General features: G+C 32.8%; 3 protein-coding genes across 14 annotated transcripts in view; all 3 read right to left on the bottom strand.

Moving 5' to 3' along the window:
• Nucleotides 1-15,323, bottom strand: part of LOC126917811 (antichymotrypsin-2-like) — a 35,570-nt gene extending 20,247 nt beyond the window's left edge. For 3 of the 12 annotated variants that reach the window (XM_050725125.1, XM_050725120.1, XM_050725124.1), the window contains exons 1-2: nucleotides 1,891-1,959; nucleotides 4-125 (exon numbers count right to left, since the gene is read on the bottom strand). In XM_050725125.1, the coding sequence (XP_050581082.1) occupies nucleotides 4-125; nucleotides 1,891-1,900 (132 nt within the window). In that variant the 5' untranslated portion in view covers nucleotides 1,901-1,959. Of the gene's footprint in view, nucleotides 1-3; nucleotides 126-690; nucleotides 846-1,147; nucleotides 1,209-1,890; nucleotides 1,960-3,050; nucleotides 3,123-8,503; nucleotides 8,567-9,861; nucleotides 10,046-14,805; nucleotides 14,961-15,262 lie in introns of those variants that run through there. The other 9 variants (XM_050725123.1, XM_050725126.1, XM_050725134.1 and 6 more) reach the window with 9 other exon arrangements.
• Nucleotides 3,902-7,338, bottom strand: LOC126917810 (antichymotrypsin-2-like). Its single transcript, XM_050725118.1, has 8 exons — nucleotides 7,290-7,338; nucleotides 6,584-6,705; nucleotides 6,293-6,475; nucleotides 5,955-6,165; nucleotides 5,605-5,819; nucleotides 5,325-5,510; nucleotides 5,119-5,254; nucleotides 3,902-4,204 (listed from the first exon to the last, which is right to left on the bottom strand). The coding sequence occupies exons 1-8, from the start codon at nucleotides 7,321-7,323 to the stop codon at nucleotides 4,062-4,064; spliced, it is 1,230 nt and encodes a 409-aa protein (XP_050581075.1). The 5' UTR covers nucleotides 7,324-7,338; the 3' UTR covers nucleotides 3,902-4,061.
• On the bottom strand, nucleotides 11,209-17,198 carry LOC126917814 (serine protease inhibitor 3/4-like). Its single transcript, XM_050725140.1, has 9 exons — nucleotides 17,168-17,198; nucleotides 16,008-16,070; nucleotides 14,117-14,238; nucleotides 13,864-14,046; nucleotides 13,543-13,753; nucleotides 13,193-13,407; nucleotides 12,913-13,098; nucleotides 12,705-12,840; nucleotides 11,209-11,781 (listed from the first exon to the last, which is right to left on the bottom strand). The coding sequence occupies exons 2-9, from the start codon at nucleotides 16,015-16,017 to the stop codon at nucleotides 11,627-11,629; spliced, it is 1,218 nt and encodes a 405-aa protein (XP_050581097.1). The 5' UTR covers nucleotides 16,018-16,070; nucleotides 17,168-17,198; the 3' UTR covers nucleotides 11,209-11,626.
• Nucleotides 17,199-17,616: the final 418 nt, after the last annotated feature.

The raw sequence follows: 17,616 nt of genomic DNA on the forward strand, positions 1-17,616 counted from the left end.
TACCTGGAAAAATGAAGAACTAAATTGATTTGCACCTTCCACAACGGAGCGCAGAGCTTCAACATTTTCCTCTGCTTCAGACATTGTTATTAGGGCAAGAGCCATCAACCAGAAACTTCTTATTACTAAAACAATTTAGTAACAAATTGTTATTAGAAACTGAAAAAATAGGTTGTATTGTAAATCTTAATAATAAATCTCTTGCTATATAAGATTTGAAGATTGTGTAAAATAGGTCTTGGCTTTGTTTAAACACATCTGGTGCACAGCTTGTTCGCTTCTCAAGTTATCATTGCAATTCCTGGATAATTCATCATAAATTCATAAATCATACGAAGATGTTTAAAGCATTATAAAAGAGCATTGTAAACATTTCTTTCGGGATGATTTCTCTATTACTACCTAGTCATGTTTTAGGCATCTTGAAGCAATCGGGTAAAACAATTTTGGAAGAATAAAATTGAAAATATCAAATTAGAGTGTTACTTGGATGTATAGTGCGTGTAGTACGCTCGGTGCGCTAAACTGGGAGATAGAATACTGCACCATATTCATGATAATTGAAGAAGACAAATTTTTACAAATGGATAAGTTGGACAATCCAACGCATATCCAATTTTCCCGCAAGGATATTATTTACCGAAGTGGGAACATTTAATAAATGTGGAATGACAAATATACGTGACGAACATTTCTCAGCAAGTGAAAATCCACACGCATCTAGAAATGGTTCATGCAAGATGGTGCACCACCTTATTCTACCAACGCAGTGCAACAGTACTGGATCGACTGCTTTGGAAACAGGTGGATAAGTTGAAAAGGACCTGTGCCTGGGCCTGCTCGGTCTTCAGATTTAAATCCTTTCGACTTTTACTACTGGAGAAAGATAAACGCATAATACGGTAGAATTCGGGGAGAAGAGGCACGCTTTGTTTACAAAAAAAAGTCAAACATCCATTATAATCTGTTGCATTTTCGTGGTTACTCGCGGCCAGGACAATCGCGGTGCGAGCGTCATTTTGCTGTGGACGCTAGTGGCGGAAAGGAATAGAGAAAACATTAATCCTCTATAGTCGGAAATATCATTTGGTGCTTTCCGATATGCTCTTATGGATTTCCACGAGTGCTGGCTTAATGTTCAATTCACCATTTCTTCTCTTCCACGATTTGTACGAGCTAAGCTGCAGCCCATGTATCGTTCGAATTGAGGATCACTGTGCGCGCCGCTGCTTAGGCTGACCACCTTTCTTCCCCGTAAGAAGCTTGCTCGCTTGTAAGGATGAATTGACCAATTTTTAATTGACGATAACTAAAAAACAAAGCCGAAAGAGCAATTTTTTTCTTGATTTTCGACGTCAATAATCATCCCTTAAATTTTCGGTAACCTGTAGCCGAACACACCATATATACCTTTCATGCGGTGATCTGTTTAACATACATACAACAAAAATATCTATAAGAAACAATAAGTCTATATTTAATATTATCAAGAAATATGCTATAAAAGACAAACATAGTAGAAGACTAAACATCATAGTTAGTACCATCGCACTGTAAAAATGTTAAGGCCAAAAGTTCGATGAGATCATCAGTCTAGTCTTAAGACTCAAAGACAGCATTTCAGTCCTGCTGTAGAAATCTCGAAAATAACAACTATGTATCTTTTTGAAGTACGTATATCTGAAACACAATAAACTCGTTTGCTTGTAGTAACAACATCCGTTGATGCGAACATAAAAATCACGAAAATTGAAGATACAAAAGGAAAATAATTACTTGCTGAGGAAGGTTTAAATGATTATTAATGGATTTGCATTAACTACCGAAGAGGAATTGTACATACTCGGTATAATCCAAGAGGAGGTCAAATACACATATAAATTTACTCACATATACGCATGGTGACGATCCGCTCGTTTTACTGGTCAATTCTCTTCGAAAGTTAAAAGTGGACTGCAATAAGAAACGTCTGAACGAATATAAAGACACGATAAACAAACTCAGAAAAGCGCTGGCAGTGGGCAGAGCGAACTTACCACGGATCAGTAACGAACAAATAACCAATCACGAAGTTCATGATTATTCGTATGTCTGCGTAGACCAAACAAACATGAATTTTAAATGCCATTGGTATTCGACTCTATATCCCAAATAAACAGGGTGATACAAACATAAACAAGGCAATGATATCGCGTCTAATATTGTCGGAAAAAATGTGGGTTTTCCCATATTTTCCAACAAATATCATTAAAATACTGATAGCATAAATATTTACATATATCTGTTATATTTCTTCTCTGTAACCAGTGAATTTACGGAAATTCTGTTTGTTCGTTCGAATAATTTTCAAAAATGTGGTGATGATTTATTTGAAAGTCATTTGTGTAAAAGTTATAATTTCTTTCTTTGATTTCTATTCGTTCTTCTATAAGATACTTGCCAAAATTCCAATTCTACGGAAGAGATAGATTTTGATGTTCTTATTACTTTGCATTAGAGTGCAATGTATTTTTATTATGGTTTCAAAACAATATTGAATTAAAACTTGAATGTATCGTAAAAATCGCATATTTACATCGAAATATTCATGGTACAGCAACGTTTTAGGTATTTTACTAGCGATTTATTTCGGTCTATCTTTACGTTAGATGCAAAATCTATGTATGAATTAGGGTGTATCGACAAAGCTGCTTAGAATTTTATACGTTCTAACAGTAGAGAAATGACTGAAATATTCTAGGAATAATATGTATGTGTAGATTCGCTTGGACGTGTTAATAAAAAACACATAACGATAGGCAAATTGAAATTCCATAGATTTTATAAATAACGAATAAGAGAAATCTATTTATCTACGAGTACATGTATGCAATGTATAGGATCAAATACATTATACACTAAAACTATTTTACGTATCAAATAATACGCATTGAATATTTAACAAAATTATTTTGTAATTTATTTGATTCGCTATTTGTATATATTTACAAGAAAGTGTTTTAAATAGGCGAGATGAGAAATAAAGATAAATATAATAAAAATGGCTTTACCTAATAAACCGTGGTACTGTAGTTGATGAGTGTCTGGTTGGAAATGATCCCAAATAGTATCTTCCGGGTCTTGCTAGCTACATAGAAAATAGTTACATCTATATGTCGAAAATGAAGTAATCGATGAGATCATTCGTGAAATTCTTGAAACACAAATGTATTGTGTGTAATATGGATTAATTTCAAGTGGATTAATGGAACGGTAAATGGTGTCCAAAGTTTCTCTTGTGAAAAGAAGAACGTAATTTACTTCTTGATCACTTTTGAGTATTACAAAAGATATTTATAATGAAACATTTTAGATCTTTCTATGTACACGTATATATATTATTTAAATACATTTAATAAAATATAATAGGTGACGTCAATTCTTTGACTCTACTTTTATCAAAACTTTCCTCATGATTAGGATTTTTCTGACAAAGTTCGCACCCATAGATTGGTTACCGTGATCGCTGTAGGCTGCGGTTTGACGGACAAGGTGATGAGTTTGATTTATCATCGCAACATGGTGTACAAGGATTCCATAAATAATATTTTTCTTGTGAATATTTCTTTGTTTGTATTTTACAGAACTGGCGCAATAATAATTAAACGAAAGATAAACTATGATTTAAAAGGTATGAGAGAAAGAAGAAGAAAGAGGAACAAAACAATGCTAAAGAAAAAGTTTCCTATTACAAGAAATATTTTTGATCATGTAAAAGTAATAAATATTAATAAACTCCCTCTTTCTCGGTTTTAAGTTATTAAAGGTATATGCAATATCTCTTTATATCATTTCTCTCTATAAATATCTTTATGTATCTCTATATATATATATCGTTGACGAAAGAGTAAAGTAATGCAAATTTGAAGCGAATACAATACATTTATTGCGACACAAGCTATTATTAGAATGCCTATAACTACGAAGGATACGAAGTGTTTATCACATTACTATGATATTGCAATTATGACATTACTGTCCTTAGACTTTTTGTTCGTTAACAGAACCACAGAATAATGTTTTTAAGGATCCTTAACGTGTCCACTGAATAGCGTTACGATGTCTCCCCGACTTTCTGTTTGGTTTTTATAAATAGCATAATAGAACGGCCGATCAATTTGCATTGGAGTCGAACTGGGATACGAGTAATATGTAAGCACAACTCCTGGAACAAATATTATATAAGCCTTTTTAATACCGTTTAAGCAATTGTACAAATCGGACTGAATCTCTACAATTTCTAGGATATCTTACTGTATCATAGGGGAAACGATTCTGAATAACTTTTTCCTATACATCTAACTGCCGCACAGTGTCGGTTTTCGCGATATCCGGAGGAGGCTGTCGGTACCGGCGTCGACCGTATATATATAATATAATCCAAATTTAAAATGAATGCAACACATTTCTTGTGTGACAAGGTATTATTAGAATGTTTATAACTACAGAGCACACGAATTAATAATCGCATTACTATGATATTACTATTATGACACTACTGTTTTTAGATTTTGAGTTCGCTAACAGAACAGCGAAATAATGATAAGCTAATATCATTTTCGTTTTCATCATTTATAGCTTTTATGCTTAAAATATTAAGCTTAAAAGCTTAAAATATTTCTATCCATTAGATGAACAACCTCTGTAAGATTATAAAACTCGATAAGGCAAAGCATGCATGATTTAAAAATTTATCAGTTTTTATCTCGAAATTAGAAGCGCATTATAACTAATTACATATGCTCTACCGTATAAGTTAATCATGCTAACTAATATGCAATTAATCATGCTTTTAATTAATTTCAATCCTATCAGTGATAAGATTATAATGAAGTATTTTATTTTCTTTTTCTTTTCTTTTCCTAAGTACATTACACCTTTATCTCATAGAAAATATGAATAGATCTAAAATTAGCCGAGGTAGTAATATAACAGACAACTGAGAGTAATCCTGTAGCAACTAAGCAAGAATAGTATGAAATAAATAATAAGAATATTTTCACACCTAGTAGTTGCACAAAGTGATATTTCGCTTAATTTAAACATAAACTCCATAACATAGAATGTTTATTCACTTACCAGTAGCAGCGGCAGCTTCACTTCCTTCTTCATTCACTTCAATGTATGCCTTTTGTATAACATCACTGATATACAAATTTTCACCATCAGCAATCTCAGAAAAATCAGCTGCAGTAAACGCATCAGTCAAACCCATCTACATAGAATGGAAATTAAAATATAACAAATAGTTATATGTAGATGAAGTACACTTTATATATACATACCTCTTGTAAGACATCATTGAGTTCAAGCATACTTTCCACCTTGAACTTTGGTAACCATAATTCCATTTCTTCCTTGTCTCCTTGACTTAGAATGTTCGTTAAACTTGTATTCTGTAATTTTTTCTCAACATCAGACAAACCATCAATTTCATTTGGAAGAATTATGATCATACTCAATTCGTCACCCTGGAAGATATATTACCTTCTTTGTGTATTTCACAAAGTATTACAAAGAAGCAGCTTCTTTTTCCACATTAGTGCATTTTTCTTCAAAACGTACCTTGTATGGTATTACAACGAATTTAGCATTTAAATCTGAAAGTTCTCCGTATTTATAAGTATCTTGTCTATACATTGTAGGAACATTTTTTACTTCAACTTTACTAGTATGAAATGGCATATCGCTCGTTAACTCAGGGTCGAACTTAATTTTCCATTGGCCTTTAAAATATATTGCATTGACAAGTACCAACCTTGTCGTGTCATCTAGCATTTCTGTTTACAAAAAACATTCATAACAACATAAAACTTCATAGTATGATTGGCCATATTGAAGTTAGAATGCACTCGATCTAAATTTTCTATAGTATTGTCTTTACATCATAATGAATAAAACGGACATATACAAACCAGCAGTAATAAGTTCTTTAATGAGATTATTTGTATTTTGTTCGGCCCAACTATTAATAATATTTGCAGCTTCCCGACTTTGAGCAAAGTTTACCAATTGAGAAGAAGAGCGGAAATAAACTTCAGTCAAATTTTTGTAACTTGGTTTCAATTTTAAACTTGCAGCTACGAAGACTTTATTTGCAACAGCCAATTTATTGTCTTTCACATTCTACATTAAAACATGAAAAAAATATTATATAGCGTAAAATAATGCATTTGATATTTTATATCAATAAATTTATAGTTTATACTATACCTTAAAATAATAAAAGTAATTGGTTGGCAGAGATACCTACATTGAGATTATCAATAAGTGACTGATAACCAGACGTGGCAAGACTCTCTGAAGTTGGCAGATGAAGTACATTTCTAAACTGTGCTTTTGTGTTTCCACGAGCTCCAAAAGCAGCCATAGCAAGTACAACACTTACGCTTAGAGGGGATGTTATAAGATTGCCAGGATTGTGTTTTACAACAGTCTGAAAACAATTTGCATCTCTATAGTCTATTTACCTTCAATTATCTGCAACATAAATAAACTTTTCCTAAACAGCTTTTATAACAAATTTTAAGTTCCGCTATTTTACCTGGAAAAATGGAGAATTAAATTGATTTGCACTCTCCACAACGGAGCGCAGAGCTTCAACATTTTCCTCTGCTTCTGACATTGTTATTAGGGCAAGAGTCACCAAGCAGAAACTTCTTATTACTAAAACAATTTAGTAACAAATTCTTATTAGAAACTGAAAAAATAGGTTGTATTGTAAATCTTAATAATAAATCTCTTGCTATGTAAGGTTTGAAGATTGTGTAAAATAGGTCTTCGCTTTGTTTAAACACATCTGGTGCACAGCTTGTTCGCTTCTCAAGTTATCATTGCAATTCCTGGATAATTCCGTGTCATACGCAGATGTTTAAAGCATTATCAAAGAGTATTGTAAACATTTCTTTCGGAATGATTTCTCTATTACTACCTAGTCATGTTTTAGGCATCTTGAAGCAAACGGGTAAAACAGTTTTGGAAGAATAAAATCATTCCGACGGTCAACGTGGAAGTTTCAGAGAATTGAAAATATCAAGTTAGAGTGTTACTTGGATGTATAATGTGTGTAGTACGCTTGGTACTGGGAAACTGGGAGATAGAATACTGCACCATATTCATGATAATTGAAGAAGACAAATTTTTACAAATGGATAAGTTGGACAATCCAACGCATATACAATTTTCCCGCAAGGATATTATTTACCGAAGTGGGAACATTTAATAAATGTGGAATGACAAATATACGTGACGAACATTTCTCAGCAAGTGAAAATCCACACGCATCTAGAAATGGTTCATGCAAGATGGTGCACCACCTTATTCTACCAACGCAGTGCAACAGTACTGGATCGACTGCTTTGGAAACAGGTGGATAAGTTGAAAAGGACCTATGCCTGGGCCTGCTCGGTCTTCAGATTTAAATCCTTTCGACTTTTACTACTGCAGAAAGATAAACGCATAATACGGTAGAATTTGGAGAGAAGAGGCACGCTTTGTTTACAAAAAAAAGTCAAACATCTATTATAATTTGTTGCATTTTTGTAGCTACTCGCGGCCAGCTCAATCGCGGTGCGAGTGTCATTTTGCTGTGGTCATTCGTAGAGGCAAAAGATTCGAAGGAGAAAAAGGTAATCTTTTCCGCTTGCAATTACGATATGGTAGTTTCCGATATATTCTTATGGATTTCCACGAGTAAGCTGATTTAATGTTCAATCCACCATTTCTTCTCTTCCACGATTTGTACGAGCTAAGCTACAACCCATGTATCGTTCGAATTGAGAATCACTGTGCGCACCGCTGCTTAGGCTGACCACCTTCCTTCCGCGTAAGGAGGCTTGCTCACCTGCAAGGATGTATTGACCAATTTTTAATTGACGATAACTAAAAAACAAAGTCGAAAGAGCAATTTTTTTCTTGATTTTCGACGTCAATAATCATCCCTTAAATTTTCGGAAACCTGTAGCCGAACACATCATATATACCTTTCATGCGGTGAAATGTTTAACATACATACAATAAAAATATCTATAAGAAACAATAAGTCTATATTTAATATTATCAAGAAATATGCTATAAAAGACAAACATAGTAGAAGACTAAACATCATAGTTAGTACCAACGCACTGTAAAAATGTTAAGGCCAAAAGTTCGATGAGATCACCAGTCTAGTCTTAAGACTCAAAGACAGCATTTCAGTCCTGCTGTAGAAATCTCGAAAATAACAACTATGTATCTTTTTGAAGTACGTATTTCTGAAACACAATAAACTCGTTTGCTTGTAGTAACAACATCCGTTGGTGCGAACATAAAAATCACGAAAATTGAAGATACAAAAGGAAAATAATTACTTGCTGAGGAAGGTTTAAATGATTATTAATGGATTTGCATTAACTACCGAAGAGGAATTGTACATACTCGGTATAATCCGAGGGAAGGTCAAATAGACATACATAAATTTACTCACACATACGCATGGTGACGTTCCGCTCGTTTTACTGGTCAATTCTCTTCAAAAGTTAAAAGCAGACTGCAAGAAGAAACGTCTGAACGAATATAAAAACGCGATAAGAAACCTCAGAAAAGCGCCGGCAGTGAACAGAGCGAACCTATCAAGGATCGGTAACGAACGAACAGCCAATCACGAAGTACGCATTCGATTGTCCGTATGATCGAATAGATCAAACAAACATGAATTTTAAATCTCATTGATATATCACTCTATATCCCAAATGAGCTTGACATTACAAACATAAACAGGGCAATGATATTGTGACTATTATTATCTGAAAAATGTGGGTTTCCACCTATTTTTCAACAAACATCATTAAATTGCTGTTAACATAAATATTCACATATATCTATTATATGTCTTCTCTGTAACTAGTAGATTTACGCAAATTCTGTTTGTTCGTTCGAATAATTTTCAAAAGTTTGATGTTGACTTATTTGAAAGTCATTTGTGTAGAAGTTGCAATTTCTTTCTTTCATTTCTATTCGTTCTTCTATATATATAAAATTTCAATTCTACGGAAGAAACAAATTTTGATGTTCTTGCTATTTTGCATTAGAGTGCAATGTATTTTTTTTTTTTTTATAGTTTCAAGAAAACTACTGAGTTAAACTTGGAATGTATAATAGAAATTACATATTTGCATGGGCTCTATCAAAATATTTGTAGAATAGCGGCGAATTTTACTAGCGACTTATTTCGATCGATGTTTACGTTAGGTGCGAGACCTACGCATGACTTAGGAGGTACCGCTAATTAGAATATGCTCTACCAGTAAAAAAGCGACAGAAGTATTCCAAGAATAATACGCATGTGTAGATTTTCCTACACGTGCTAGTAGAAAATAAATAAAGATTGATCATTTGAGTAATTAAAGTACAAAATTATATTAGTTTTATATCTTAGTAGAAATCTGAGCAAATTAAATTATAAAGAAAGTAAAATTTTTTTGTATCACATGTCCTTACTTTAATGAACGAGGAAAGGCTTAAAATAATCGATTTAGACCTGAAGAGTACTTGACTTATGCATTTATTAATAGTAACTTCAAATTTGTATATTTGTTCGTTACGTAAGGAAACAACATAATCGCTTGACAACATTTTAAAAGGAATATTATCAACAGTGACCCTGACCTACTTAGTGATATCTTCTTTGCATCTCCCATCACGGAAATTAGTATTACATATTTGTCATTTGATGGAACACATTATGACTATGTAAATACGTATGATTCATGCACATATGCTGTCAAAAAATTTATCTGATTCAATGAAATAAAAATATAAATAATCCATAATAGGTATATTTACCAAATTGTAAGCGTTGCACAAATAGCACTTTTCCTGTATAATATACCAGTACCTGTTGACACTTTCTTGGAACAATAAAACTACGTTCACTTCACCTGTACACTTTTAAACTACTGTGTATGCGGCGCTGCGTAGTAAACACTGTGTTAGAAACTGCCAACAATTCGATGAATCGTAGTGTTCGACAGATCGATTAATTCATCGTTGCAGTTTAAAGCGCAGATGTTTGAAGTTAGGTTCGTATGAGAATTGCGCATGAGTAACAAAACAAACGCTGCGAAATCTGACGAACCTTAAGTAGTAATGGAATCAAGCATAGGAGTTGGAAATAAAATATTTTTTCCAGCTTAACTACGTGAAATAAAAAATGTATAGATATAATATATGATATTAAAATAATTACACTTTATAAAATATTTTCGTCATCGTTACAATGAGAATATGTAGCAAATTGAATTTATTTTTTAGTAATAGTCAGACTATTAAAAGTAAATTGAAATTCCATAGATTTTATAAATAACGAATAAGAGAAATCTATTTATCTACGTATAGGATCAAATATATTATACACTAAAACTATTTTACGTATCAAATAATATGCATTGAATATTTAACAAAATTATTTTGTAATCTATTTGATTCGCTATTTGTATATATTTACAAAAAAGCGTTTTAAATAGGCGAGATAAGAAATAAGGAAAAATATAATAAAAATGGCTTTACCTAATAAACTGTAGCACTGTAGTTGTTGAATGTCTGATTGGAAATGATCCCAAATAATATCTTCGAGGAGTGGCTACAAAGAAAACAGCTACATCTACACGTTGAAAATGATATAATCGATAAGATTATACGTGAAATTCCTCAAACGCAACTGTATTGCATGTAATATGGATTAATTCCAATTAGATTAATAGAAAACTAAATAGTGTACGTATATCTATTATTTGAATGCATTTAATAAAATATAATAAGTGACGTCATCTCTTAATGATTTTATTCTACATAGCAGTCATAAAATTCAACGTACAATAACAGAAAATTTATGCTCTCTCGTAATATTCACGATCGATATCCATACCGCAAAATGTTCTATTCTTATCACAACATTTCTCATGATTAGGATTTTCTGGGGGCGGCGGTTTAGCGAGCAAGGTGGCGGTATGATTTATCATCCCAACTACAATATTTACAAGGATTCCATAAATAATATTTTTCTTGTGAAATTATTCCTGTGTTTACATTTAAAAAAAAAAACTGGCACAATGATAATTAAACGAAAATTAAACTATGATTTAAAAGGTACGAGAGAAAGTAAAAGAAGGAGGAACCATACCAAAGAAAAAGTTTCATTTGCATAAGTTTACATTTATTGTGAGACAAGGTATTATTAGAATGCCTGTAACTGCAAAGCATACGAATTGACACTTTAGCGACCGATAGCCTATTAATCAGCTTTTTGTCGCCGACAATCTTTCTCATTGTTTGAACAGTAATTTGTTACTTAGTAGCAAGGTACTTTGCTCAATTGCGTCAGTTGCGTTGCTTTGTAAGCTCCAACAGTTTTATACCAATTTGAAAAACTTACCGTTCGCGATGAACGAAAAGAATGCTATTGGAAAGTCTAAACCGAAACAGAGCCGGCGCCAGGGAGAGCCTGCGCCTGAGCTACCGGTCGAACGTGCGTATGCTGTTAAACCGCTAGCGGTCAGTAAAGTGTTAATTATCACATTACTATGGTATTGCTATTATGACACTACTGTGCTTAGAGTTTGGGTTCGTTAACAGAACCGCAGAATAGTGAAAATATCATATTATTTTCCTTTCCAACATTCACAGTTTTTGCGATATAATAAAAGAAAGGCCTATTAATAATCATCCTCGTTCTGTAAGGAAGACTGAAGAAGTCCATCGTGGGATCTGGAACAGAATTATGCCAAACTTTTATACTAATAAACCAAACTATTATATATTAATATATTATTGCACATTGATTAAAAACATATTATAGGAACATAATTTGTAAGGAACGATAATAGAGAAACAGGAGCGATGTGAAGCAAATATTTTCACGTTCGCTACCGGTTGTCACACATGCATACACGGCATAAAGAGGATATTATACGAGGTTATAACATGGACGATATTTTAAAATATGTATAAACTAAATATAAAATATAAAATATGTAAAAATGAAATGTAAATGCAGCCAAATCTCATTAAGTAGAAAACCTTTGTAAGAGTATAAATCGCGATAAGGCAAAGCATTCATGATTTAAAAGTTTTTCGGCATTTACCTCGAAATTAGATTCGATCAAACGTCGATAGTATTATAATATTACAAAGAATCTTGTTCTGTCAAGCGTATAAATACTCATACGTACAATGTAAGTACCTAATCAACAATGCATACAGTTAGATAACTGCATTCCAACTTATAAAACGGTGAAATAAAAAAACTTAATCACGATGCAAGCGCATTGTAACTGGCTACAAATGCTCCTTCATGCAAATTGATCATGCTTTCAATTAATTATAATCCCATCAATGATAAGATTGTAATGAAAATTTTTATCTTCGTTTTCTTTTTTAATTTCCTAAGTAAATTATGCCATCATCTCATAGAAAATACGGTTAGATATAGAATTAGCCTGAGTAGTGATGTAGAGACGGCTGAAAGTCAATCTGTAGCCACACAGCAAGGGCAGTATGAAATAAATGAAAAAAATTGTCTTGTCATATTATATTATTTTTTTAATATTTTCATATTTAATAGTTGCACAAAGTGATATTTTGTTTAATTTAAACATAAACTCCATAACATAGCATGTTTATTCGCTTACCATAAACAGCGACAGCTTCACTTCCTTCTTCATTCACTTCAATGTATGCCTTTTGTATAACATCACTGATATACAAATTTTCACCATCAGCAATCTCAGAAAAATCAGCTGCAGTAAACGCATCAGTCAAACCCATCTACATAGAATAGGAATTAAGATATAAGAAATAGTTATCTGTAGATGAATTACACTTTATATGAATATATACCTCTTTTAAAGCATCATTGAGTTCAAGCATAGTTTCCACCTTGAACTTTGGTAACCATAACCCCGCTTTCATCTCATATCCTTGACTTAGAATGTCCGTCAAACTTGTATTTTGTAATTTTTTCTCAACATCAGACAACCCATCAATTTCATTTGGAAGAATTATGATCATACTCAATTCGTCACCCTAGAAAATTTAATTGCGTCTTTTTGTATTTCACAAAGTTTTACAAGGAAGCACCTTCTTTTTATACATTAGTGCCTTTTCCTTCTAAACTTACCTTGTATGGTATTTCAATGAATGTAGCATTTAAATCTGGAAGTCTTCCAAGTTTATATGTACCATGTCTATACATTGTAGGAACATCTTTTACTTCAACTGTACTAATGTGAAATGGCTTATATTTCGTGAACTCAGGGTTAAACTTATCCTTCCATTGGCCTTTAAAATATATTGCATTGACAAGTACCAACCTTGTCGTGTCATCTAGCATTTCTGTTTACAAAAAACATTCATAACAACATAAAACTTCATAGTATGATTGGTCACATTGAAGTTAGAATGCACTCGATCTAAATTTTCTATAGTATTGTCTTTACATCATAATGAATAATACAAACATATACAAACCAGCAGTAATAAGTTCTTTAATGAGATTATTTGTATTTTTTTCAACCCAACTATTAATAGTATTTGCAGCTTCCCGACTTTGAGCAAAGTTTACCAATTGAGAAGAAGAGCGGAAATAAACTTCAGTCAAATTTTTGTAACTTGGTTTCAAATTTAAACTTGCAGCTACGAAGACTTTATTTGCAACAGCCAATTTATTGTCTTTAAAACTCTACATTAAAACAGTTAAAAAATAATAAATTTATTATTTTATATTAATAAATTACCAATTTATACTATACATTAAAATAATAAAAGTAATTGGTTGGCAGAGATACCTACATTGAGATTATCAATAAGTGACTGATAACCAGATGTGACAACACTCTCTGATGTTGGTAGATGAAGTACATTTCTAAACTGAGCTTCTGTGTTTCCACGAGCTCCACAAGCAGCCATAGCAAGAGCAATACTTGCAGTTAAAGGGGATATTATAAGGTTGCCAGGATTGTGTCGTACCACAGTCTGAAAACAATAAGCGTCTCATAATTTATTCATCAGTATTTGGAGTAAATTTTAAATTCCACTATTTTACCTGGAAAAATGAAGAACTAAATTGATTTGCACCTTCCACAACGGAGCGCAGAGCTTCAACATTTTCCTCTGCTTCAGACATTGTTATTAGGGCAAGAGCCATCAACCAGAAACTTCTTATTACTAAAACAATTTAGTAACAAATTGCTATTAGAAACTGGCGAAATAGATTGTATTGTAAATCTTAATAATAAATCTCTTGCTCTATATAAGGTTTGAAGATTGTGCAAAATAGGTCTTCGCTTTGTTTACACACATCTGGTGCACAGCTTGCTCGCTTCACAAATTATCATTGCAATTCCTGGATAATTCATCATAAATTCATAAATCATACGAAGATGTTTAAAGCATTATAAAAGAGCATTGTAAACATTTCTTTCGGGATGATTTCTCTATTACTACCTAGTCATGTTTTAGGCATCTTGAAGCAATCGGGTAAAACAATTTTGGAAGAATAAAATTGAAAATATCAAATTAGAGTGTTACTTGGATGTATAGTGCGTGTAGTACGCTCGGTGCGCTAAACTGGGAGATAGAATACTGCACCATATTCATGATAATTGAAGAAGACAAATTTTTACAAATGGATAAGTTGGACAATCCAACGCATATACAATTTTCCCGCAAGGATATTATTTACCGAAGTGGGAACATTTAATAAATGTGGAATGACAAATATACGTGACGAACATTTCTCAGCAAGTGAAAATCCACACGCATCTAGAAATGGTTCATGCAAGATGGTGCACCACCTTATTCTACCAACGCAGTGCAACAGTACTGGATCGACTGCTTTGGAAACAGGTGGATAAGTTGAAAAGGACCTGTGCCTGGGCCTGCTCGGTCTTCAGATTTAAATCCTTTCGACTTTTACTACTGGAGAAAGATAAACGCATAATACGGTAGAATTCGGAGAGAAGAGGCACGCTTTGTTTACAAAAAAAAGTCAAACATCCATTATAATCTGTTGCATTTTCGTGGTTACTCGCGGCCAGGACAATCGCGGTGCGAGCGTCATTTTGCTGTGGACGCTAGTGGCGGAAAGGAATAGAGAAAACATTAATCCTCTATAGTCGGAAATATCATTTGGTGCTTTCCGATATGCTCTTATGGATTTCCACGAGTGCTGGCTTAATGTTCAATTCACCATTTCTTCTCTTCCACGATTTGTACGAGCTAAGCTGCAGCCCATGTATCGTTCGAATTGAGGATCACTGTGCGCGCTGCTGCTTAGGCTGACCACCTTTCTTCCCCGTAAGAAGCTTGCTCGCTTGTAAGGATGAATTGACCAATTTTTAATTGACGATAACTAAAAAACAAAGCCGAAAGAGCAATTTTTTTCTTGATTTTCGACGTCAATAATCATCCCTTAAATTTTCGGTAACCTGTAGCCGAACACACCATATATACCTTTCATGCGGTGATCTGTTTAACATACATACAACAAAAATATCTATAAGAAACAATAAGTCTATATTTAATATTATCAAGAAATATGCTATAAAAGACAAACATAGTAGAAGACTAAACATCATAGTTAGTACCATCGCACAGTAAAAATGTTAAGGCCAAAAGTTCGATGAGATCACCAGTCTAGTCTTAAGACTCAAAGACAGCATTTCAGTCCTGCTGTAGAAATCTCGAAAATAACAACTATGTATCTTTTTGAAGTACGTATTTCTGAAACACAATAAACTCGTTTGCTTGTAGTAACAACATCCGTTGGTGCGAACATAAAAATCACGAAAATTGAAGATACAAAAGGAAAATAATTACTTGCTGAGGAAGGTTTAAATGATTATTAATGGATTTGCATTAACTACCGAAGAGGAATTGTACATACTCGGTATAATTCAAGGGGAGGACAAATACACTTATATAAATTTACTCACATATACGCATGGTGACGATCCGCTCGTTTTACTGGTCAATTCTCTTCGAAAGTTAAAAGTGGACTGCAAGAAGAAACGTCTGAACGAATATAAAGACACGATAAACAAACTCAGAAAAGCGCTGGCAGTGGGCAGAGCGAGCTTACCACGGATCAGTAACGAACAAATAACCAATCACGAAGTTCATGATTATTCGTATGTCTGCGTAGACCAAACAAACATGAATTTTAAATGCCATTGGTATTCGACTCTATATCCCAAATAAACAGGGTGATACAAACATAAACAAGGCAATGATATCGCGTCTAATATTGTCGGAAAAAATGTGGGTTTTCCCATATTTTCCAACAAATATCATTAAAATACTGATAGCATAAATATTTACATATATCTGTTATATTTCTTCTCTGTAACCAGTGAATTTACGGAAATTCTGTTTGTTCGTTCGAATAATTTTCAAAAATGTGGTGATGATTTATTTGAAAGTCATTTGTGTAAAAGTTATAATTTCTTTCTTTGATTTCTATTCGTTCTTCTATAAGATACTTGCCAAAATTCCAATTCTACGGAAGAGATAGATCTTGATGTTCTTATTACTTTGCATTAGAGTGCAATGTATTTTTATTATGGTTTCAAAACAATATTGAATTAAAACTTGAATGTATCGTAAAAATCGCATATTTACATCGAAATATTCATGGTACAGCAACGTTTTAGGTATTTTACTAGCGATTTATTTCGGTCTATGTTTACGTTAGATGCAAAATCTATGCATGAATTAGGGTGTATCGACAAAGCTGCTTAGAATTTTATACGTTCTAACAGTAGAGAAATGACTGAAATATTCTAGGAATAATATGTATGTGTAGATTCGCTTGGACGTGTTAATAAAAAACACATAACGATAGGCAAATTGAAATTCCATAGATTTTATAAATAACGAATAAGAGAAATCTATTTATCTACGAGTACATGTATGCGATGTATAGGATCAAATACATTATACACTAAAACTATTTTACGTATCAAATAATACGCATTGAATATTTAACAAAATTATTTTGTAATTTATTTGATTCGCTATTTGTATATATTTACAAGAAAGTGTTTTAAATAGGCGAGATGAGAAATAAAGAAAAATATAATAAAAATGGCTTTACCTAATAAACCGTGGTACTGTAGTTGATGAGTGTCTGGTTGGAAATGATCCCAAATAGTATCTTCCGGGTCTTGCTAGCTACATAGAAAATAGTTACATCTATATGTCGAAAATGAGGTAATCGAAGAGGGTATTCGTGAAATTCTTGAAAAACAAGTGTTGTGTGTAATATGTATTAACTCCAAGTGGATTAATGGAACATTAAAAGGTGTACAAAAATTTCTCCTGTGAGAAGAAGAAAGAATTTTACTTCTTGATCACCTTTGTGTACTACAAAAGATATTTATAATGAAACATTTTAGATCTTTCTATGTACACGTATATATATTATTTAAATATATTTAATAAAATATAATAGGCGACGTCAATTCTTTGACTCTACTTTTATCAAAACTTTCCTCATGGTTAGGATTTTCCTGACAAAGTTCGCACCCATAGATTGGTTACCGT

This window comes from Bombus affinis, chromosome 6 (assembly GCF_024516045.1).
Source record: "Bombus affinis isolate iyBomAffi1 chromosome 6, iyBomAffi1.2, whole genome shotgun sequence".
Taxonomy (NCBI): Eukaryota; Metazoa; Arthropoda; class Insecta; order Hymenoptera; family Apidae; genus Bombus; species Bombus affinis.

Excerpts from the sequence above, each read along its gene's own strand:
- LOC126917814 (XM_050725140.1), bottom strand. Across the intron at positions 13,408-13,542 it reads TAAAGAACTTATTACTGCTG|AAATGCTAGATGACACGACA; the intron begins GTTTGTATATGT and ends TTTTGTAAACAG. Across the intron at positions 12,841-12,912 it reads TCAATGATGCTTTAAAAGAG|ATGGGTTTGACTGATGCGTT; the intron begins GTATATATTCAT and ends TATTCTATGTAG.
- LOC126917810 (XM_050725118.1), bottom strand. The coding sequence starts at position 7,323 with ATGCGTGTGGATTTTCACTTGCTGAGAAATGTTC. Across the intron at positions 5,820-5,954 it reads TAAAGAACTTATTACTGCTG|AAATGCTAGATGACACGACA; the intron begins GTTTGTATATGT and ends TTTTGTAAACAG. Across the intron at positions 5,255-5,324 it reads TCAATGATGTCTTACAAGAG|ATGGGTTTGACTGATGCGTT; the intron begins GTATGTATATAT and ends CATTCTATGTAG.